This window comes from Labrus mixtus, chromosome 15, assembly GCF_963584025.1.
Source record: "Labrus mixtus chromosome 15, fLabMix1.1, whole genome shotgun sequence".
Taxonomy (NCBI): Eukaryota; Metazoa; Chordata; class Actinopteri; order Labriformes; family Labridae; genus Labrus; species Labrus mixtus.
Window position 1 is genome coordinate 13,113,778 of NC_083626.1, and position 23,187 is coordinate 13,136,964.

The 23,187-nt window shown below is 40.7% G+C and overlaps 2 protein-coding genes across 2 annotated transcripts; both read left to right on the forward strand.

Moving 5' to 3' along the window:
- The first annotated feature begins 3,300 nt into the window (after positions 1-3,300).
- On the forward strand, positions 3,301-8,710 carry LOC132989543 (glycine N-acyltransferase-like protein Keg1). Its single transcript, XM_061057234.1, has 3 exons — positions 3,301-3,418; positions 3,558-3,762; positions 5,756-8,710. The coding sequence occupies exons 1-3, from the start codon at positions 3,341-3,343 to the stop codon at positions 6,211-6,213; spliced, it is 741 nt and encodes a 246-aa protein (XP_060913217.1). The 5' UTR covers positions 3,301-3,340; the 3' UTR covers positions 6,214-8,710.
- Positions 8,711-10,471: 1,761 nt separating this feature from the next.
- Positions 10,472-18,202, forward strand: spsb1 (splA/ryanodine receptor domain and SOCS box containing 1). The gene is made up of 3 exons (XM_061056841.1): positions 10,472-10,638; positions 14,327-15,214; positions 16,581-18,202. Exons 2-3 carry the CDS (start codon positions 14,521-14,523, stop codon positions 16,706-16,708), a joined length of 822 nt encoding a protein of 273 aa, XP_060912824.1. The 5' UTR covers positions 10,472-10,638; positions 14,327-14,520; the 3' UTR covers positions 16,709-18,202.
- Positions 18,203-23,187: the final 4,985 nt, after the last annotated feature.

Consider the following 23,187-nt stretch of genomic DNA (forward strand, 5'->3'; position numbering starts at 1 on the left):
CCCCACTGCCGCAGCAGATCCTGCATGAGCTCTGCGTATCTGAGTGGGATGGGACTTTTAAAGGGGAACGCAACCTCCAGGGTCAGTGTGTGTGTGTGCACATCCTCAGTCTGCCTTCCTCTCCTTTCTGTCCTCCTCTGCACACACACACACACACACACACCCCCCCCCCCACACACACACACACACACACACACAACCCCCCCACCTACAAGAATCATCAGTGTAAAGGGGTCCTCACAAGAGAGACCCCCTCCACGCACACATAACCCTCCATCCCCTTTTATTCATTTTCACACTACAGCAAAACCTCCTTTGAGATATGAGAGTGCTCAAACGTCTATGAGGAACCGTTTTATCCACAGAGAGGCCATATTCTCTGGCGTGCTTTGAAACTTGCCAAATGATCTCTGAAAGGTTGTTTTCTCTGAAAAAAATGCTTGAAACAATTTCTCCAGCAGCTAGGTGATTGAAAGATGAATTTTAAGTTTGTAAAAAAGACGTAAACACAAAACTTGGTCAAGCGAAATGAAAACAAATATTAAAGACAACACCTTTAAACCCAAAATAATAATGCATCACCTGGTAATTTACTAAACTTGACGGCAAAATCTTAAAGTGAAACGCAAACGAAGCACAAAAAATAGTGCAGACGCTGCATTATTGCACACAGATCAACTTACTTTATCTCAAATCTGCAATCTCAACACTCACTCAAGGTTTCACAACTCACACGCGTACAAAATCTCCTTTAGTCAGGTGAAATGTCCTTAATCTGCAATCCCTGTTACCTGCCTTTCATTACCCAAGATGCACTGCTCCGCTGTTGCCATTCTGCAGTGCGCTAGAATATAGAAAAATCTTGACCAACCAAACTCTTCCTGCATGTTGCACTACTCTGCAAAAGTGAGATCATCCATCATTTAGTCAGCCAATGAGGTTGAACTTCTCTTTCTGCAATGTCTTTACTTTAAAAAAAATAAAATAAGTGTATAGGCATTGCATAGGCTTTGCATTGATAATAGTGACTCCATTACAAATTCTGTTTGGTATGAGGGCATCAGCGTCTTGGCTAATCTCTGCAGCATTGCAGCGGTCTCTGCATCTTACTGCAGGAGTGCGTTTTTTTTTTCTTTTTTTGCATGACTTTGTTCTTCCAGCGCCCTCAGTTGAACCTTTTTGACCTTCTTCCTCTGGTGAAGAATTAGTAGATGAATTGATTAAATATTATACCTAAAAACCTTCCATCATGTCGTGTTCTTAATGTTTGTGTATATATTAGCTTTATCAGCATGATTAGCTTGTAATTCCTCTAGTCAGAGGTGCTGCAGCTGAAGCCGTTGAAATCACATATTGAGCATCTCTGACTATTTGGGGATGCACGAGGCTGTCCATATTAATTGATGTAGGCTTGAATCATAGATGTGCTTCATAGCCATCAGCTGAGAGCGTAGCGTCATTCCCTGCATGTGTGGTTTGCATGCAGTGCTGCTGCTGCTGCATCAGTCTGCCGAGCCTGCTGCATCCGTCCTCTCCTCTGCACTCTGTGACTCCGGGAAAAATGCCCCCGCCAGCATATCCCTCACATAGCCCACGCCGTTCTCCGTAATGGCATCCCCTGTGATGAATAAGCCATGAGGAGGGGCCGTTTTACACGTCCTATTAGATTACCTCACTATGCTTCACCTGGCTACTGTCACCTCAACGCCTCTGGCTCTCCACTCTTCTTAATATTCCCTTTTGTTATCCCAGCCAAGGGCACAATGGGTAAATGTGTGTTAAGGCTCATAGATCATGAGTGTGGAGATTCATAGCTGATTCCTCAGTGCAATTTACTGAATGGGTACATACACTGCTGTCCCTCATGTTTATAACTTGCATTAAGGCTCAGAAAACTGCCAGACTGGTAGCCGTTTCGCATTGGACAGTAAATGTCATAAAAGGCTATTGTTTGTCGTGCTTGGTATCTTAGAAGCCATTATCGTTGCTTTATCAGACAGAAGCTGTGACAAAACTTACTGCTCATCAGGGGGAAAAAGGGGAATCTGTCAGCTATGGACATTCTTGACATAGGCAGATAATGGAGTTGAGTCCAAACATCGCTTGGCGAGTTTGTGTGTGCCTTTTTTTCTCTTGCCATTCACAGCCCATTCCTCGGCTCCATTGATCTGTCCGGAAAAGATAATAGACACATTGATTTACAAGCTCAGCAGCTTGCCTGGTTTACACATCACTCCAGACTAATTCTCAATAGTCCTTAGTCAAGGAAGAAAATTGCCTGGATTGAAGACTGACTCCTATGTCTATGAAACTGTTTGTGTGCACAGCAATACAGACTTACTTGTGAAAATATGACACTGAGTTAAAAAAAGAAGGATTTTAGTGAGAATAAGTGTTAAAAGCTGAAATTCTCAGGAGAAATCTGTAATTTCCAATAAAAAAAGGAGTTAGAGAGGAGGCAATAGAGGATAGCCGGGCAATAAATTAACTTCACAAAAATCTTCCTCTCTGCTCGCTGAAGTCAGTCTGGCAAAGAGAGCGTTTGAATGATGGGATCTGCTTTTGTAGAAGAGGGTAAGAGGTGTGTTTCACTGCGCCAGTGCTTCTTTGTTGACCTCATTTTGTTAAGCTGAGCTGATTACTACCCCACAAAGAAAAAGGACACACAAAAGAGGTAAAAACGGAAGAAAAATGACTGTAAGCACACAGAAGTACAAAGATTTAGAGAGGAATCAAAGTTTATTTCACGCTTTTTTCATGTTATCAAAGAACCACTTTAGACATTACTCAGCGTTTAAATTCAGAACTCACTTTGAAAGGTAAAGCTTGATATGTAAGCTTTCTCCCTCCGTGTGAGAGAGGCCGTAGTATAACGGGGAATTGATATTGCGGTGACTGGTCTGCTCTGTTGTGGTGAATGAGCTGTCCCTGTTAGCTCTGTACAACTGAACACAACATACAGATCAGCCGTAACTGAGGGAGACTGCACCTGGGAAATCCTTGGGTTAGCCTTCACGGAATCATTGAATACTTTTTCTGACATCACTATGTAATATTCTGTGAAGGTAAACAGTCAAAAAATAGTGTTAAACAAAGTCTGCATTTCTCTCATTTACATCATTTTATGCATCAAAGCAGTTACATGAGGACACTTTCAGGCAGGTAAAGTCAATATTTATCTTTACTCACTGAGTGAAGACTTTGGACTTTGTATTCATGTTATCTGTTGCATAGTAGTAGGTGCATTAAGTTGTAAACTTAAGCTTAATAATACCTGTAAATGTTTAAGTTTCATGGTTTGACATAACAAATTAGAGGCAGAGGCAAGTTTGCGCTTAAAATGATCATCTTGAAAACCCTCAAGGACCTCACTTTGATGAGAAATATCCTTCAGAAGGAGCTTCCACAATCCATCAATGTAATGCAGCTTTTTTTTCATTCTTATATCTTTGTGTGATAATAGTGCAGATAGCCATTCAGTGTTTTATCTGTAAGAGTAAGAAGCTCCATTGAGTAGCTTGTTATTTTGCTTGTTTCCCGTGCTGCATTGATTCCAGGTTCTTGGAGGAGTGTTGCATATCCTCAACAACAACTCGTGTCATCTGGAGATGTGTGTCGACTCCTGGCCTACATTCACGGCTGCCATTTGTTACCGTCAAAAACAGGTAGAGCACACAGGGACAAAGATAACTTATAGGCTCCTCCGGCGTGGCCAACTGATCTGTGTATCCGCCTGTGAAGCATTTCAGCCGCAGCTCTGGGGTGATGCCTGACATCTGCACTGTCTTCACCAAGAACCCAGCAAGTCTGAGAAGTCTGCTGCTTAATGAGAGAGTCGTACACTGGAGGACCGGGCTCATATTCAGAGGTAGAGTGAGAGAATAAGGATACAACACTGTTGTACTTATGTTGTGTGTGTTTGAAATTAAAGGTAGGGTATAGGCAATTTATCCTGGACACAGTTTTTGTTTTACATGTCGAAGTTTTCCTCAAATCCCAGCAGCAATCAAAAAAATAATATCCTCTAAAAGAAATTGGAGAAAATAGGGTCTAATCATTTCTCATGACCCATATGCTCCTCCTCTCTGACCTGCATGCTCTCCCTTTACTATCATCAAGCACTGATTGAGTGTTTCAAGAACTGAAGCTTGGGAGCTAGTTTAGAAAAGAATAGAGTAGAATAGAAAATACTTTATTGTCTACTTTTGCATGAAAAAGTCTGAATTTCTTCTCGGACTTGAGTCGGACTTGGATTTAAAACACAAGGCTGTTCATTTACACATTTAAAAACAGACTTATTAAATAGACTCGGAATGCAACATAAGCAAAAAAAACAGACACAATACAGATGCTTATAAGGGGGACACAATCTTCTTAGTGGTCAATATTGAAGGGGTGTTCAATAGCAATATAGTGCTATGTGCAATGAGGTAGCGGACAGACTTGTCTGTGCTGATTAAAAATATGTTATGGCAACTAGGACAGGTTCTTATAAAGGTTTATAAAGACTTTCTTGCAAAAGGTACTCTTTGTCCTGTTGCACTAGAATGGTGGAGAAAGCTGGCCTGATGGCGTTAGCGATGACAACGTTAACTTGTCATGGATTGTATTTGAGGACGGCATGTTTGTCTCTTTTGGGGAATGGAAAATTCCATTTTTATGTAATTGTGAACAAATCCTGTTGTCTGGACGTTAAATGCTGCAAAGGAATTCAGTAGGCTCATAACTGTTGTGCATTTATGCAAAACAAACAAACAAACAGAAGTCCTGGTTTGTGTTAACTGTTTATTTAACTCCAGACTGACAAAGGACTCCAATACAGACATTTTAAACATGACAGTCCTCAGAAAATATCAGAGCCCACCTCACCCACTTCATCTCAGTCCAACCATACAACCGTACAGGTGAATTATGGGCAAATGATGGTGCTAATTAAAAAGAGTGACAGTAAATCCTTAAAAGTGGGGGCAGCTTTCACAAATAATCAACACAAGCATAATGCAAAATTTGGCTCCTACACCTGTAAAAAATTAAAATTAAACCATAAAAGTCTTTATTTTAGAGACTGTTCCTCAGGGCACCATCATCTGTAGCATCAACCTTGAGCCCAAAAGTAACTCGTGACTGTCATGGAGCAAGAGCTCTTAAATAATCTGGCAGACTTATGGCTTGTGGTTCTGTTTAATGCACTCGGAGCAGTTCTTTTACATCATCACCGTCATCCTTTTTTGGGCAATCAAACTACCAAGCAATTACAGCACGTGTAAAGGATGTTGTTAAACTTCCTGTATGGACTGGTGTAATCAAAAGTGACATGTTGCACTTGGAGAAATGTTATGCCATTTGTAAAAGTGAATGTGTTTTAACTTTACTACAACCTTTAAAATAATAACAGTCTATGCAATAATGTCTAAAGTGAAATACAGCATTTTTTAAAGAGTTATAATATCTGGTGGAATACAATGACTTATTTAAAGCAACCATTGTCCAAACTGTAAGACATTTAAAATTAAATAAAGGGTTCTATAACCTGTAATTAGATTTAACATGCTGACTGAGCCAACACATTTTAAGTAAAACAGGTGTTGGCAGTGACACAATAGTTGTTTCAAAGTTTGGGATCTTTTCAGGATCACTTGCAGGGATCCCCTCTGTGTTCTACTCCAAGGTTAAATCTCCAACATTAAAACGCTATTCAGAGAGAAGAATCCAGATCCGTACATTGTCAGTAATTCATGAAGGTAAATTAAAACAGCCTTTTTTTTCAAATTTTGTTCATATACTTCACTGTGTGTTAGGAAGCTGTTGGCCCTGCCTGTTTCCATTCTGGAAGAGTCCCATGCTGATCTGGTAGACGCCCACTTGCCGTATGGAGGCAGCCAGGAGAGCCTGAACCACGTGAGAGCCTGTATCCGCCATCTGCCAAACCACTGCGTGAGGGATGGGAACGGCCGGCCCGTTTCATGGATGCTGTCTGATGAGCTGTGTGAGCTGAGGATGGCGTACACCTTACCAGAGTACAGACGGGCCGGTCACCTCCTGGCTCTGTCTGTTGCTCAAATTTGCAGGGTGAGCTCTGCAGGCCTGCCTGTCTACTGCCATGTCAACCAGCAGAACCAGGCCACGATTAAGGCTGTGACCTCACTCGGCTTTTCTCCATGTCCCGGTATGGAGAACATCTCAGTGCTGCTGATATGCAGGGACAGAGTCTGAGTAGCAAAACTAATGACAATAAAGTCTGCTGGATGACTGAAAACACACTGGAAAAATAAGGGTTTGCTTTATGGCTAAATGTTACACTCATCCTCTTTGTTTTATGATTCCTGTTTCCATACGGAGCTCAGGGGATGCTATTCTAGACAGTTTAGTCCGTCTCTGACAGCAAACTGCAAGTAGAACAAACTCAAAAATAACAATTTCTTTGCCTTAGGGTGGCTTAGATGGATATGCCAGCCATGCTGCTCCCTTTTACTCAGTAAAACAGGTATAGAAAGTCCCTCAATATAATACAAACCAGCCTTCAGTTTGACCCACTGGCATGTACTGCACTGCTTTTCTTGGTGAAAAAGAATCCTTAATCTGCAGATCACCAAAGAAGGCTGTCCGCTCACCTGGGACCCCTCCCTGGAGGTGTGCTGTTCCACTGCTGATTGCCGCTCTGTATTTTAGCAGCAATGCACCATTCAAGTCTGCAGGCAACTTGACAAATGAGCAGGGATCTGAGCGGAGGGGATACTCGTACTGCACCACACATCCTGTCCCATTCACATCCCCCCTGTCCCGCAGTGGTGCACCTTTCTCCACTGATGCCCTTTCCCTTCTCTAAACCAGCAAGAGCTCTCCTCAAAGTCACACAAGTACAGTACACGCTAAATACATGTTTGCTAACGCAGGTGCATACAAACACACAACTGAAAGAGTAAGTCTGTTAACACAAGCATGTTCTTTTCTATCTTAAAATGTAGTGTACATTTATTCCAAGTTAAACCAGTTACTATTTCAGATTCCTTTAATACTTAAATACATGATAAAGGTGAGTTTAATTTTTTATTTTGGATTATTATTTGAACAATCATTAATGGATGACAGTTAACTTGCAAACTGTTTAAATAATGGATTTTTAAAGCCACATTTAAAGCAAAAGAAGAAAACTATTGTCTTCTTACAAACATTTGCATTGGGATGATTGGCTGCTTAATCTCTGTTCATATCATTGTCAATTAAATATATTTGGGTTTTGGATTGTTTGAAAAGAATATGTAAATGTATTTAAATTTGTCAGCTTTTGTGCAGCTGAATTTTCCACTATTTTATGACAATTGTAGGCTTATTGTCTTTGTCTTAATTATAAGGAGATCAGCCAGTAATGTAAATGATGGTTGGTTTTGAGCCATTATTGTAAATTTGATGTGATCATTTCTGTGCAAAAGGTACTAATTGGATTAATAAGTGTTTGCAACAAACAGTCTGTCTTTGGTAAAAGAAAAAAAAAGAGCAAAACAAAACAAAGCAGGGCTGTAAATAAGAAAGTCTTTGGTCCCTCTTTTGGCCTTTTAACAATAAATGGTCGAGTTTGATCAGAGAACTTATCAGAAGTCGGTTCAAAGGGGGTTTTCTGAATCGTAATATTCATTCACACACCACTCTAACAACCGTTAAATATTATTTTTCTCTTCAATGATATCTTCTTCCAAAGCCAGACTGTACAGGTCTTATGTTGCATCCAAACATCCACTGAAACATGAGATGTCTTTTTCACCTACAGCATGAATCTATTTAAGTGCTCACCCTTCAATACAGTCAGAGAGTAGGACGATTTCAAAGAATAGGCAGCCGGAGGGTTTTATGCAGGCTGCATCGGCTGCAGATCTTTACTCATCTGAATTAAGACTTCTGAGTCAGCTAAGAAGCAAAAAAAAAGAAGAAAACTCAGGACATGAAGTACCTGACAGCTGAGCTACTTCTGAAGCTTCATCAGTGTGATGCCTGCAACTGCAACCACCACTTGAGGACAGCATCCACCCACTAGTCCTGCTCAGAAACTGCATCCGTGAAAGAGCGTGGAGCCGAGTGTCTGACGCAGCATGCGATCATTCACCTTGACTGCGCGTGCTGCTCGGACTTGCCTGGGTGCAGCAGCTGTCCACACATTCCATCACTACCCACACCCCCAACACTGCCCCCATATAGAGCCAGTGCACTCTGCCAGCCATGGAGTGGGACGTACTATCGATCCTGCTGAAATGATGGTTTCTAAAAGGGAGGCAGTAAGCATGTCTGCACTCCCCTCCTCCACTGTGGAGGGGCCCTGAGATATCACCGAGCTCAGCACATTGCACCATCACCGTATGGGAAAATGGGATTTTCAATGCGAGATGAGCTGAGGGGAAGGTAATTCAAGTCGCAAAGCTATGTTCTCCAGCAAGGATGTAAAATGAGCCTTTTTACCTTCAGATGCCTCATACAGTGGACAAATAAGGTCATTTTAAATGTCCTATTAGTTAAAGTCACAGAAAAAAATCTGATGCCATATGGGAAAAGAGGGTGAGGGCTGAAGTACAGTAGGATGTTTGTTTCATTTTCAAACTCTCATCTTTGCAGTTTTTATTTTTGTTTTTCAGGTTGAAGAACATGTTTTGTCTTATTTAATCTGCATAATTCTGCAAAGAACTTCAGCGATTTTGAACAATTGATAAATGACTTAAGCAGCTTTATGGAAACTGAGTTATTAACCTAATAGGATGCTCTGACCCTCAAGCAGAGGGTGTCTATTCCAAACATACCACTAGATGGCAGCAGAGGCCTGAGTTTTCACATTACTAAGGTGACATTTGGAGCACGTGTATGCTGAAATTCAGACTTCAGGTTTAGAGGAAGTTCTGAGCAGCCTTATTTGGTTTTCTGCATGCATGCATGTAAATAAATAATCACTGACAGGTGTCACTATCAAGGAAAATTTTACAGTGCTTTTAATTTCGATTTATTTTTTTTCTTTATGAATGGACCAAGTTGTATTTCCCTTCTGTTGCTTGAAAGATCGGACTGCATCAGCTGACCACGTGAAGGTCATGTGCAAGGAGCATCATTTCTGTTGATCCAAATTGCCTGTCACTCACCGTACTTGAGTTTCCCCAGAGGTCAATGTGTCAAACATTGGTGTATGTTTGTGACATGCTGAGCAGCAGTGACTGATGTTAAGGATCTTTAAGCATCTTTACATCATTCTCTGCTTTTTTTTTTAAAACCATGTCAGTGAGGGACTGAATGGACCTGCAGGTCAAGCTGAACAAAAAAGTGTTTCAGCGTGGAAGCTATCATAGCTCACTAGTACTGTAATGTATTTCTCCTGCTGAACTCTGTCATATGGATGTTTGAGAGTGTGAATGATAAATTACGGTCCCTTTCACCATCCCACATCACATGCAAACCCTTAGGACAGTCCATAATAGCGTGCTTTTGTCCTTGAATACAGGTAAGGACACACATGTACAGAGCAAAAAATATCCGATTTTGCAAAGGCAAACAATAAATACATAGCAATCACTGTGAAGGCAAACACACGTAAGAGTAGGCTGCCACAGATAACACCAAAGCCTCTTTTTAATGTTTATATGCGATAATAAATACCCGTTGTCTTGTCGTCAAACCAACAAAGAAGTGACTGAGACAGTAGTGTGATGTCCTACCTGATTTGTCATCATGTACACCCAGTTTAGTCTGCAGTCTAGTTACAGTTAAGAAGGCTACCCTGTGTTGTTGATATTATGGACTGAAGTTGGACTGTATTGGAGAGAGTTGTTAGTTTTTGTTTTTTCTTCAATCAAACCAATAATTATTTCATTGTCAATCAAGTTATTTTGTATGTCAAGAGGGGTGAGTGTATTTTTTTCTCAACATTATATAACAGAACATAATGGTTCAACCAGAAGAATGAAATGATAAAATATTTTAATTCAAAATTGTTACTTAGATCTGAACTGAATATGTTTTTTAGACGTAGGGAACATATGATACAGTCAAATATACAGTATAGAAATGTATTACTGCATTTAAGCATTTAACTTGAATAGTTGCCTATATATCGTGCATGTCTATGTGTGTGTGGACTGCTCTGGGAGACTCTGATATATTTGTTTATTTTTTAGTGATGTGTTATTACTTGCATAGCAACATTTATGTATAATATGGTACATGGTCCCTTGTTAAATGAAAACAATATGCACAGTAAAGTGTTAAGTGTGGATGATAGTTGCACGAGAAGAAATAGTTGTTGAACATTTTTTTTTATCTTTGCATTATGTTCACACAATATGAGCAGGGCCCTGATTCATTATTACAAGTGTAACCCAAAACCCTTAGTTGACTGAGCCTGAGATGGGAAACATCCGCATTAATTACAACACCAACATGAAGCTAACTTCACGTTGCCCGTCAGTGGGGAGGTCCTAATCTAGCATAGCAGCTGGGAGCATTTTAACCACGTGATGCGAGAGATGTTAGAGAGCAGCCATCATCATTTCACCTAATTCATGACCAGCTTGAAATGGTAAATGGTGAGACGACAAGGAAACGAAAAACTACGATGGAATAGTTGAAGACTGAAGCCGTTCCTGTTTCGCTGGCTTACAATTCAAAAAGGTCTGTTTGCTATGAGCTTTTCTCCCCTTCTCCCCCTGTTTTCTGCTCATATGGTGGTTGCCGAAGCGCTTGTTTCGGTTTCTGTGTTCATCCTTACATCACATTCACGTAATTTGTTTTTAAAGAAAACAGCACCTGCTAAGTCTTTCTACCTCCTTGGCGTTCAGTATAGTCGAGATAAGTGGTTGTTTACAGGTTGTCTTCAACACGAAATGATCATCAGCCATGTTTTGTTGCTGTTTATGTTAACACGGGTTGCGTTGCTTGTTGTGTAACGAGCGTTTCGGGGGCGACAGAGTTTTCAGGTAAACAGAAACATTGTAACAAATCAGCGGCTCGTAACGTTACTTTGACGCGCTGCTTCTGTCTTCAATGGACGATCTTTGAGCAGGGCCTCTCGACTAGCTGACCCGAGAGAGCTTGTTTGAAGATAGCATGGAAAGCTATTGTGGGTTCACATTTTCACAAGGCCTGCATAAATACATTTGTCAGTTCATTTAGGGGTCTAAAAATTAATTCTAATACAACGACGTTTTTATAAAGGGGAAACACTTAATGACATTTGAGTTTGTAAACTTTTTTTTAGGGAGATGTGTTCGTGAACTGGCCTTTGTCTTCATTATGGAGGTTAATGCCTTAATTTTAGACCTGTATTGCTTTATTCTTTGAAGTTTAGATATCGTATTATACCCGTCCTCAGTGTTATAAATAGGGTGTTATTTATTATTTCAAAAAATGTATATGTCACAGCGAAATGTTAGGAATATTATTAGCACATTAGAAACACAACTCAAGGTAACCGTGCACTGCAGAATATCATCCAGGTTTCAGTTTTAATTTCACCAAAGGACTTAAAAACTTAATAGACTATTATGTTTAGAGACCCATTTCAACACCTGCACGCTTTGTGTCCATACAATGGATGACTTTGTCTTGGGTAAACCTTACTATGCAGGTCAACAAAACAGGCTAGGGTTTAAGTTAAGGTGGGCCCAGTCTAAATTGGTCCATACAATACAAACAAGTGTTTCCTTGGCTCAGCAAATCCAGCCAGCCCTTCCTCTTGCATTTTAATAAGCTCCAAAACGAACCCAGGGGCCCAGGAACCCCAAACCGGCCCAGGCCAGGATCTCAGCCCACAAGCTGCCTTTTCTACTAATGGGGCATGTTTGTTTTGAAGAAGAAGGTAAATGTTGGGGAGACCGTCTATTGTTCTGTTAGTTTTTATTTACTTGTGTGCGTTGTAAGGTGGCCCTTTGCCACGCAGAGAGGGAATGGTAAACTCCTGGCTGCAAAAGTGTGCAAATTAACATGTTTCACTCTCTTTGAATGTTGGACAGGCATTGGAAAAAGAGATTGTTTACATTCAGATGCTGGCCACCCGCTGCTTGCTTTTTCTTCCCTCCTGTTTTCCAATCACTGAAGAGACATGACCCATTTAAATGGTTGTTTACTTGCATTAGAAGAAGAGCCAAAGCACTTCTCAATGAACTCTTGTCTACAATTCAATTAGAGTGGCCTTCCCAGCAGCACAGTTTTTCCACATTACACAAGGCTCTCTTCAGCCTGGCTGCAACACAGGCCGATATACGAAGACTGGAGAGGTGCAATAGTCAGCCACACCTGCAAACCACAGAGTCACATGTCTTTTGACTTTTGATCCCTAGTTTGTTGTGGTGAGATAGCCGAGCAAAATGGATTCCATTAAAGGAGAACAGACTGACCTTAGACTTGAAACTTTCCAGTTTTCAATTAATTTTAAATTTGAGAAAGAAAGTAAATGTGGGCTTAAGAGGCTGTTATATTCAGACCCAAGTGTTCCTTCACAGCACTGGTTCAGCTGAACGGAAAAAGCGAGGTAAAGCACAGCACGTATCCATCAGGCTTTTGTTGTCAAGTGTATGAATTTGTGACACTGTAAGTGCCTCAAAGGACGCCTGGTCAAGCAGAGTCCTCCTCAAACATGATGGAACATTTTTTATTTCTAAAAGCCAGACGCTTTATTACTGCTTTCCTGTTGCCCTCTGACTAGACAGGCATATATTAAGAAGTGGCTGGAGTGTTTTCCCCTCTTTTTTTTCTCCTCCTATTTTTGGAGATTGTCGGAAAAGTAGCTGAATAGTGTGATGGCCTTGGAGGGCCTGGGAAGCTATGTCTATGTATATTGCTTTAACATTCATAAGCTTTTGAAAGCCAGCACTATGAGATGAGTCATTGTACCCTATGACCAATAAAGTGCTAACTGTACTTTATCCTCCTTCAGGATTTCTCCAACCTGAAATTTTATAACTCCACTGACAATGTCCTCTGTCAAAATCTTTCTGTTGTGAAAGCTTGAAAAGTGCTTGAAATTGGCAACGCCATGTTTTCATTTTAGGATTGACACTTTCTTTTCCAAGAAAAGAACATTTTGAGGAAAAGCTGAAAAAGTATTACATAAACTTGAGGACAGCTAATCAAATAAAGTTTGAATGTTTTGTCTTGTTGTTTGTGTGCCTACGTCCTGAATGACTCACTTAGCCAATGAAGAAAATAAAAACATGGTTGTTAAGCAGTTATGCAAAAACTGCGAAACAGAATAAATCAAAATATAATTCCTATCAGCACAATTTTCAGAGGTTAATGTCAACATCTATCCACTGTTGGATATTGTATGTTGTCTTTATTCTGTGTAAATCTGTATAAAGGAGCATGTTTGATGTGGAGTGACTTTCTGGGTGTTTCTTGTTAGGCATAAGGGAAGATAATACATGGGCAGGAAAATAAGAGTAACTATTTATAGACCAAATAACCAGACAGGAGTATCTGTTTAATACATGAAAATACAAAATATTAGCTTTCTTAGTCCTGCTCACTAGTATGCATCATTGCCTAATTAAATCAACAAGATACATTGAAGTGTTTGCAGCCAGGTTATTAACAGCAGTGAACAAATCTCTTCGCTGTTTAGATTTGCACAAAACATGTCAGTTATTAATTGTTTAATGCATGTATATTGGATAGACTGTTCTCTGTTCATTGGCCAGTCCATTGTATTCTGCCCGTTCAGTCTAGCGTTGATTGTTTTTAGAATGACTGACAGAAACTTGTTGGTCTCGTCTTTCCTGGTTGACTTCACGTAATGGTGAACTTGTTTGGGAGATGAACTCCTCCAGACTTGAGATGAACTTCAGACATTGGAGGGGCAGATGTGTCACAGCGATGGTGAAGTATTAACTGTCTCTATTGAGGCCTTTTGGAAACAGCGACAGTCAGCAGACACATGTTTTCCTGTAGTTGTGTAATGCTATCAGTGTCTTTTCATTATTTAGGTTTACATCTCAGATTTTTAGGTCGTGGGACTCTGCCTTCTTTATGTTTCATACCAAAACCATCACATGAGAACAAAGCCACCTTTGAGGCCGCTTAACTGCCCAGCAGCTAATATTTGTTGTTGTCAACGGATTACCAAAAATATCTAGTTAGAACAATCAGGGAGTTTTCATATCATAAATACAGTTCGAAATGCTTTTGGAGATTAAATTAAGGCTGATGTACCATTTTGTCACCATCAAAGTGCATGATAAAGACGCTCTGTCTTCTGTTTTAGCTTGCAGCTGTTATTTTTGATCTGATCTGAATAATTCAGGAAACTGGTTAATAATTGCTTGTTTGTCTTACATGCTTTCATGTCTTCTAATCTCTCCAGATAGGTTTCAACTAGCACCTTGTCTAACGTTGACTGCCTGGATTTATTTATCAAGGAGCACAAACCTGCTTCCTGGATTGTAGAAGCACAGTGGAGGAGAGGGTCTCAGGCTGATTACTCCCCCCATTAGTCTTTCGGGGGGGGGGGGGGAGGAATAGGGGGAGGAGGAAAGAGCTGCTATAACCACCCAGAGCATGGGTCAAAAAGTCCCAGGTGGCATAAAAACCATCGACATGCGGGATCCAGCGTTCAGCCCTCTGAAGCTGGAGCTTCAGGCCCTGAGTCACACCAAGCCGTCTCGACTGGACCTGCTGCTGGACATGCCACCTGCCGGATTGGACATGCAGGTCCAGCACTCGTGGAACAACGACGACCGCTCGCTCAACATCTTTGTCAAGGACGACAACAAGCTGGTGTTTCACAGGCACCCTGTGGCGCAAAGCACAGACGCCATTCGCGGCCGCGTTGGCTACACGAGGGGCCTGCATGTGTGGGAGATCAGCTGGGCGATGCGTCAGAGGGGCACGCATGCTGTGGTTGGAGTGGCCACTAGTGACTCCCCTCTCCACTCGGTGGGCTACACCGCGTTGGTGGGGAGCAACGCAGAATCATGGGGCTGGGACCTGTGTAGGAGTAAACTGTACCACGATGGCAAGAATTACCCGGGAAAAAGTTACCCGGCCTTCCTTGAGCCAGACGACACCTTCATCATACCCGATTCTCTCTTAGTGGTCTTGGACATGGACGAGGGAACTCTGGGTTACATAGTGGATGGACATTATTTAGGAGTGGCGTTTAGAGGACTAAAAGGCAGGAAGCTGTACCCAGTGGTGAGCGCTGTGTGGGGACACTGTGAGATACGAATCCGGTACATAAATGGACTTGATCGTAAGTGCAAACATTTAACGTTTACAACATGTTTTTGGTCTTTTCATGAGAGATTGTGTTTAACCATCTTTGAGGATGTCCTCTGCCCGGCTCTTATCACACTGGTGATAATTTAAAATGGTATATTCTGGTTCAGGGGTTTTCACAATGTCCAAGCAGGGCAGTTTACCTTGGCTGAGTTTCACCATAGCTGTCTCTGACTCACATCAGTACGGCTGTTATGTAAAGTAGTACAAGTGATAACATGACATTTGTATTCTTGTCTTGCAGTCATCATTTCATATGGATACATTTTTTGTACAAAATGTGTCATGTACAAAACAGCAAGCTGCTCGGTTTCCCCCCTGACAAACATAAAACGGACTGTAATTGGATTAATGCCAATTATGCCATGGCAAAAAGGGCATGAGCTTTAAATTAGGAGACAAAGGTGCTTATCCAAACAAGCTGTACTACCCACATGTCCCAAGTGTTCTGTGCTCATTAGATTTTTATGCTTTGCTCAGATTCCTCAACCTAGTTTAGGCCCGTGGAATAGAAGCAGTACAAATTAAGTACTATGCATCCGAGTGGCTTTCAATTTGATTTCATATTCCTCTTAATGTTGGAGATGGAAAGAAGGAAAATGGTTTATCTTATGCATTGTCTCACAGTCCATAATTAATCCTGTGCCTGTTAGAATCCAGTATGCATGGTTGGCACTGCAACATTAACACTCTCTGTGCTTTTTACTTCTAGACAAAGAACTAATAGTTAATACCCATCGAGAGGCATATCGATATTATTAAGGCCAAATAGTATCTGTCTGGTGAACATATTGGAAACTTCATGTACCAATTGTAGCACTAGATGTTTTGTTTTTTAAAAGCTGTCAAATGATTAAATTCAAAACTTGAACTTATTTTTTTTTTTTATATGAACTACCTCCTACTTAAAACTGTCAAAAGATACAAATATTGACAAGTGATAGTGTGGACGCTATGTGTTCCATTTGATTGGTTAGTTTTGATGTTCTTTCCGGTCCAGACTCGGAGCCGGAGTGAAAGAGCATCTTACCCAGATGTGTTGGTACCATGTCTGGGAGCTTCTCTCTATTTTATTACTTCAGAGTGGATTTTTAATTAGTGTGAACTTCTTGTATCCTTGAATATCCTTCCATTGATATGAACTGTATGAACCCAGGAGAGTTTTTAAATTAGATTCCCCAATTTACAAAGCACTTTGGCAGCTGATGGCAGCATGAAAGTTAGTAAATGGCTTGCAAGCATAATATTTTGGTTTATTTTTTTTTGAATCCTGAAAATAGATTAATCTTTTGCTAACACATAAAACTGACCTATCTCCCCCTCTTGTCCCCCCCCCCCAGCTGAACCCCTTTCTCTGATGGATCTATGTCGGCGCTCAGTGAGGGTGGCATTAGGAAGAGACCGTTTGAGTGAAATCCATAGACTGCCTCTACCTGTCTCTCTCAAGAACTATCTACTCTACCAATGACGGTGCTGCCGGTCTCATGCACAGAGACACACACACTCAGCACACCCTTGTCTATTTCTCTTTTTTCTCTGGGATCCTTCTTGGGTTGAACCTGTTCGACAACATTGCTCGAGCCTCCAGGACTGACTCAGCCTTCAACAAGTATGCTTCTGTATCAGAGTTTTTCTGTTTTTATGACTCTTTGCAATTGTACTCTCTAACTTTATTAAATCAGGAATCACTGAGCACTATGCACATGCTGATCTAGACGATGCCCTGACAGTCACCAAGTTGGTGAACCTTCAGTTTGTAAGCTTATGTGGCGTAACTATGTGGTCGGCATCTCTGCTGTGAGCTCCAGACTTTATTATTATGAATTATGAAAAGCCTTTTTAAATTTAAATGTTATTGGCTGTGCTTTAAATGAAATGGTGTGGCGCAAATGAAACTTTGAATGTTGGCGCAGAAGTCCACTTCCAGTATCTGACCACAAGGTGGCAGCACATGCACATGTCAGGCTGAACGTCCTCTTAAATAGAGAATTATGGACATGGAATCCTTGTTGCTTTTAAAATCTGTTTTTTAAATGGATAGTAATTTTAAAAAAAAAAATTAAAACGTTCACACATCACAGGAAAGAGATGCTGACCACTCAATAGTGAGTCTGTAGTGCAGTGTGGATGATTGCACTGTGAGGAAGCTGGAGAGCAGCCCCGACCACTCACTGCGCTATCACGTTTCACTGTGACACGAAGTGTGCCCTATTGCTGACCTGCAAGGTATCGGACGGGAACATCATCAGCCGAAACTTTAACGCAAGGATAATGTCACTGTGATTATTTGTAGCATGCATCTGCTGGAAATCTTTCTCAATACAATCATTTAGTCTTTCTTTTAAATCTTTTCTGTTACTCCTGCTTTTTGTTGTGCAGTACAGTAGTTTTCAACCACTGCTGTCAGGGCCCAAGAATGCTGTTTTTCCTTTACACTATTATTCAACTAGTTTCTACATCAGCTGATTTCACTGGTATGCACATATTCAGCCAGAGAACAGAAACTAACTTGTGAAAGTGTGTCAAATTTTGAATGAAAACCAGCTACTCTTGGGTCTTACTGGCACATAGCTAAGAACCATTGATGTTTTGTTTATGTTTTAAGACATGTAAATGGGGGTAAAAAAAAAAAGGTTCAGGTATTGATGGTAAACAATAATGTTCCTTTATCAGCAAACTTCTAACTTAAGACACCATAACATCAAAGGACAATCCACAAGGTGCTGCATAAATGTAATGAAAGAAGTTATGATTGCCAACGTATTGTCCAATGCCATGTCATAGACCTGTTGACTCTAGTATTTTTTTAAAGTGCAGACGTGGTCCTTCCTCAGCGCTAAGCTGATGTTGGCTCACTCTGCCACATCTTTTCTTTTCCTTTCCTTGCTTGCATATTCCATTTTATTTGTACTCCTTGATGTAGATTTGTTTGTATGTATCTATTAAAGTTTATTTCAAAGTATTTTATGTTCATTGTGCAATGTTATTTTGGGAAATTGTCAATCAAAATTTTGGGTGGGATAATGGTGCAGATGGTGGCTTCCTTAGCTTCTATGAAGTATACTTGATATAAAAGATGGAGATTATACAATGTTGCAAGCTTGTTGTTACCGTGTCTGTAATTTAAGGGAGGGGAATCATTTATTAGTTTTAGTTTGTATGAAAACTGAAGGTCCTTCCAGACACACATGCACACGCCCTCCTGTTTTAATTTGACTGTAGCATTACATGATGCTGTTGTGGTATCTAAAAAAAAACTCCATGTTCACTTTTAGGATGGCAAAATCTATCCCTTTAGACAAGGAAAATTCAACTTTGCTAGAATAACTCACCTATTCATTGTAGCACATTCATGTTAATTTCCTTTAAACTTTTACAGACGTAACAGCAGAATTAAAAGAAGGCGCTGATGTTATTCGGCACATTGGCTGATTCAAAATGATTCACAAATAACTTCAGAAATGGATAAAAAATAGTTAAATGTTTGCTTGTGTTCTAGCAAACAACGTATGTGTTTTGTACTGAAATTGTACCTTTTTCTAAGTGCGTCCTATGCACTTTGATTATGCTATGTTCACCAAAATGGTGGTAAGTGTTGAGACAGATGTTCTTTTGTTGTTGTGTTATTAATTTATGCACTGGTAAACACAGGTCTAAGTATTTTTGAAGGCTGAGTTCCATTTAGCTGTTTCTGACTCATTGTCCTGCTAGTGTTCATGTTTTCATGCTGTTATTCAATGATGGGACTCTTGAATAGAGCACAGCCATTGCTAATCTTGTTAACAACACCTGCGTTTTATCTCCTGCAACAAGCCAACCCGCATGCTGTGAAAAAGCCTATTAGAGCAGAACATCTTGCAATTAAGCTATTAGAACTCAAACTGTTTCTACAGCACTCTGCGTAAGGGTCTGAGGTTCTACATGAGAGTGTAAAGACAGAAAAGTGTTGGACACAAAGCAGTGATTTAAGCTGATAAGCACAAAAGTAATCAAATGAAATCCAAAGTTACAAAGTAATCTTAAGCCTTGATTTAAGAGAACTGAGGTTTCTGAGTATAGCTTTCCTTCAAAAATGTGGCCAAATAAAACATATCTTTACTGCTGCTTCTCTGAGTGTAGCTTGGTCCAGACATTTAAAAATGTTGAAGCTGATTAAACATCTCTACATGTATATAAAACAGAATGCTTGCGTAAAGCGTAACCAGTGTAACAATAATGGCTTCGATATGATTCACTGTTTGGGCCGCTTTAAAAAATGTGCAGTATTGGGGAATTATCGAGATTAAACCTCCCCCTTTCCCTTTCATCATTCTGCAACTACTAACATTTTCACTGCATATAGAAGCAGATTCTTAGGATTAGAATGCACAAAGTATTTACACTACTGAAGTACTCAGCCACTTAAAATCTAAAGTCAAAGCCAGTTATCTGACTATCTAAAACCCAGCATTTTACTCAACACGGGTGCAATGGAAAACACATTTCACTTTATGTCTATAAACGATATGTTTGTATTTAAATGTTCTTTTCAGCAGGTTGATCCCTCCTCTGAAACTCAGTGACATGTGAGACGTGCAAAATCTGACATATTTACACATTTTTCAACATTGAATATATCTGCTGCATTAAAGTCAGTACACCAGGTGACACAAGTCTTTTTAAATGTTTTTTTGTTACTTGAATTTTTCAAGTAAAAAGGACGCATCCAACTTGCAGGGATAGGATCTAGTTAAATGCCAGATGTAAATAGAAACAAGCAGGTTTACATTCAGGACTATTAAAGGCAAGGCAAATAAGACATATGCTAAACGTAAGTGTATTTAAATGAGCATGAGCCGAGCACTAAGGGAAACCATCATTAAAGAGGGGGTGGGGGAAATTCAATCTGATGTTTTTTGTTGAATCCAACTACTGTGATAGTTTCACTGATACAGAAACTGAAACACTTACATCCCTGTAGTAGTTTAATGATGATCACAAAGCTCTGTATTAAATTAAGCTAAAAGGTGTGTTTGCACACAGACACACCGCTGTTGTTTTTACCTTTTAATTCAAAGAAACCCAGAGAGAAAACACCTAACATGGGAACTTTATTGCAGCTGCCAACAAAAACAACTAAAATAAGACGAAAAGGGTTGGCAAAGGTGAAAAGATGACTTAAGAGAGAAATATAAAACTTACAAACAGAGGGATAAGAGCCAGTATCACAGCTTTTCTAACGGGCTCTTCTCCACAAACAGTGCTGTACTAACAGTTCTGTGGCTGTATGTTTTATCTTTGGTCACTTGGTGTCAGCATTTCCAAGTCCTATAACAATCAAGGTCATCCAGTCTTGGCAAACCAATGTGACTTACAATTGGTGGTACTTGTTCTGTTTTGTTTTTAAATCATTTTTTTATTGTTACAGTAATACTATTGCATGAGTGTGTATGCAGTGTTTTAAAGCTTCACCTGGTTAGAGTAAATTAAATACTAATGTACAGATACGTGACAATAGCTCTAGTAGGCAACAGTATGTGTTTACATTTATTTAGTTAATGTATAAGCTGAACATTCAGTAATAGGCTGTTTATAATAGTTTACTTGATTAACCTCAAAGGTATGTTAAATCAGACACTTTGTTACACTGCTCACTTTTTACAGACTTGTTATGCAATACATGACATGCAACACCAAGCTAATAAATAACAAGATTTATGACTTATGATTTTTTTAAAAAGCATAAAATCAGGTGCAGCTGGTTTGACGGTCTGTTTGACACAATGCACAAATATTATTACACAGACATAAGGACAAACAAGGTGCTTGAATGATTGTGTAACCTATCTTTTTATCAGGCCAAAGCCCATATGTCCTCTGGGGGGCATCAGAAGTCACATTCTCGCTTTTATTACTCATGGTGGACACCACAGACATAACAACATAGTATGTCCTTATGTTGTCTTCAGTAACACGCTACAAGGACTTAGGGTTTTCTAGTCTACCAGCTGAAGGAAATTAGGTTGTTTTTATGGCAATGTATCTGTTGTTTATCTGTTTTTTAATCAGAGAAGGAACAGTCCATTTAATGGCAGACAAAAAGTACTAGGGGAATACTAAAGAAGCTGCCAAAACAGCAAAAGTTTGCAAATACTTGATTGGTTTGAGATAAGTAAAGAGAACAACGTGACATTGTGGCATGTCCAGAAAACATCTTCATAGCCTTTAGTCACCAAAAGTAAACAAGTAACAGGGAGCTATTTGTGTTGCCAATGTTCAATTACAGTGCTCTCAAATCAGTCCTTGAAAACAGTTTGTAATTCACCATATGTATTTTCTCTTCATGATACAAGCTGTATCACACCCACATATGGTTCAGTCTTTAACAAAGATTTTGCAGAATATTTCCAGAAAATATCCTTAACAGTACTTGTATCTCTTTAATTTGTGTGTTTCTTTGTCATACATGTATGATTGTTGTTAATGCACAGTGCGTTCTGAATTGCATAACACAACTGAAATTCCCATGATGATGAGAATTCACGTGCGCCATTGTTATAGCTGTTTACATCCCACCGTCAGCTGATGCCGAGTCTGCGAGTGATGCCATTGAGTCCACAGACTGGGATGTACTTTGCGAGCCACATGGAGAGGACATTAACAGCATGACTGACACCGCTTTTCCGGTCCGGACTGTACGCTGTTTTCCTAATAACAAACCCTGGATCACCAGTGAAAGCCCTTATCAACAAAAAGAAACAAGCCTTCAGGTCTGGAAACAGGGAGAAGCTGAAAAGGATACAGCACGATCTGAGGGAAAAGCTGAGGGAGTGCAAGGACTCATACAGGAGAAAGCTGGAGGCCAAACTCCATCAGAACAACGTGAGGGATGTGCGGACGGGAATGAGGGAAATCACTGGTTTCAAGGGAGAAGAGAGAAAGACAACATTCTGGCAGCCTGGAGAGGGCGAATGAGCTAAACCTGTTCTTCAATCGGTTTAGTTCACAGCCTTCACCTGCCTCTCCCACCTCAAACAACACCCCTGTCCTTCACACCTCCCAGCTCCCTCCCCCCCCCCCCCCAACCCCCCATGGTGAACTCTTTGGACACTGGCCCCGCACCACAGGAGTGCACTCCCCCCCCCCTGGGGTAAATTGCTCCATCCCCCCCACCTTAGCAAGGCTCCAGGCCCGGACGGCATCAGCCCAAGGGTTCTGAAGACCTGCGCCAGCCAGCTGTCTGAGATTCTGCAACACCTCTTCAACCTGAGTCTGAGCCAGGAGAGGATACCGGTGCTGTGGAAAACGTCCTGCTTGGTCCCGGTCCCAAAGAAGACGACACCATCTGATCTCAAGAACTATCGACCAGTGGCTCTCACATCTCATGCAATGAAACTGCTGGAAGAGAAGCTGCGGTTGATGGGTATGGACTCGTCCATCATCTCCTGGATTACTGACTACCTGACAGACAGACCACAGTTTGTCCGACTTGGCAGTGTTCAGTCTGGAATGGTGGAGAGTAGTACAGGAGCTCCACAGGGAACTGTGCTGTCTCCTTTCCTTTTCACCTTGTACAACTCCAGGTCATGCCACTTGCAGAAGTTTTCTGATGACTCTGCGGTGGTGGGGTGTATAAATGATGGGCAAGAGGGGGAGTACGGAGAGCTGGTGGATAACTTTGTGGAGTGGACAGGAAGAAATCACCTGATTCTGAACGTGGATAAGACCAGGTAGATGGTGATTGACTTCAGAAGGAAGAGGACAGAGCCACCACCGCTGTGCATCCTGGGAGAGGACGTGTCTGTGGTGGAGGAGTACAAGTACCTGGGTGTCAACATAGACAACAAACTGAACCGGAAGGCCAACACTCAGGCTGTGCACTCATGTTCACTTCATTTGTCTGTCTACTCGCCGTTATATTGAATAGTTTCTGCTGATAATATGCCTACACTCACACACTTTAACTTA

Bases quoted from the DNA above. Each gene is read 5' to 3' on its own strand.
- spsb1 (XM_061056841.1), top strand. From the start codon at position 14,521: ATGGGTCAAAAAGTCCCAGGTGGCATAAAAACCATCGACATGCGGGAT. The intron at 15,215-16,580 runs GTAAGTGCAAAC...CCCCCCCCCCAG, and splicing joins GTACATAAATGGACTTGATC to CTGAACCCCTTTCTCTGATG.
- LOC132989543 (XM_061057234.1), top strand. From the start codon at position 3,341: ATGATCATCTTGAAAACCCTCAAGGACCTCACTTTGATGAGAAATATC. The intron at 3,419-3,557 runs GTAATGCAGCTT...CATTGATTCCAG, and splicing joins AGCTTCCACAATCCATCAAT to GTTCTTGGAGGAGTGTTGCA. The intron at 3,763-5,755 runs GTGATGCCTGAC...AAATTAAAACAG, and splicing joins ATTTCAGCCGCAGCTCTGGG to CCTTTTTTTTCAAATTTTGT.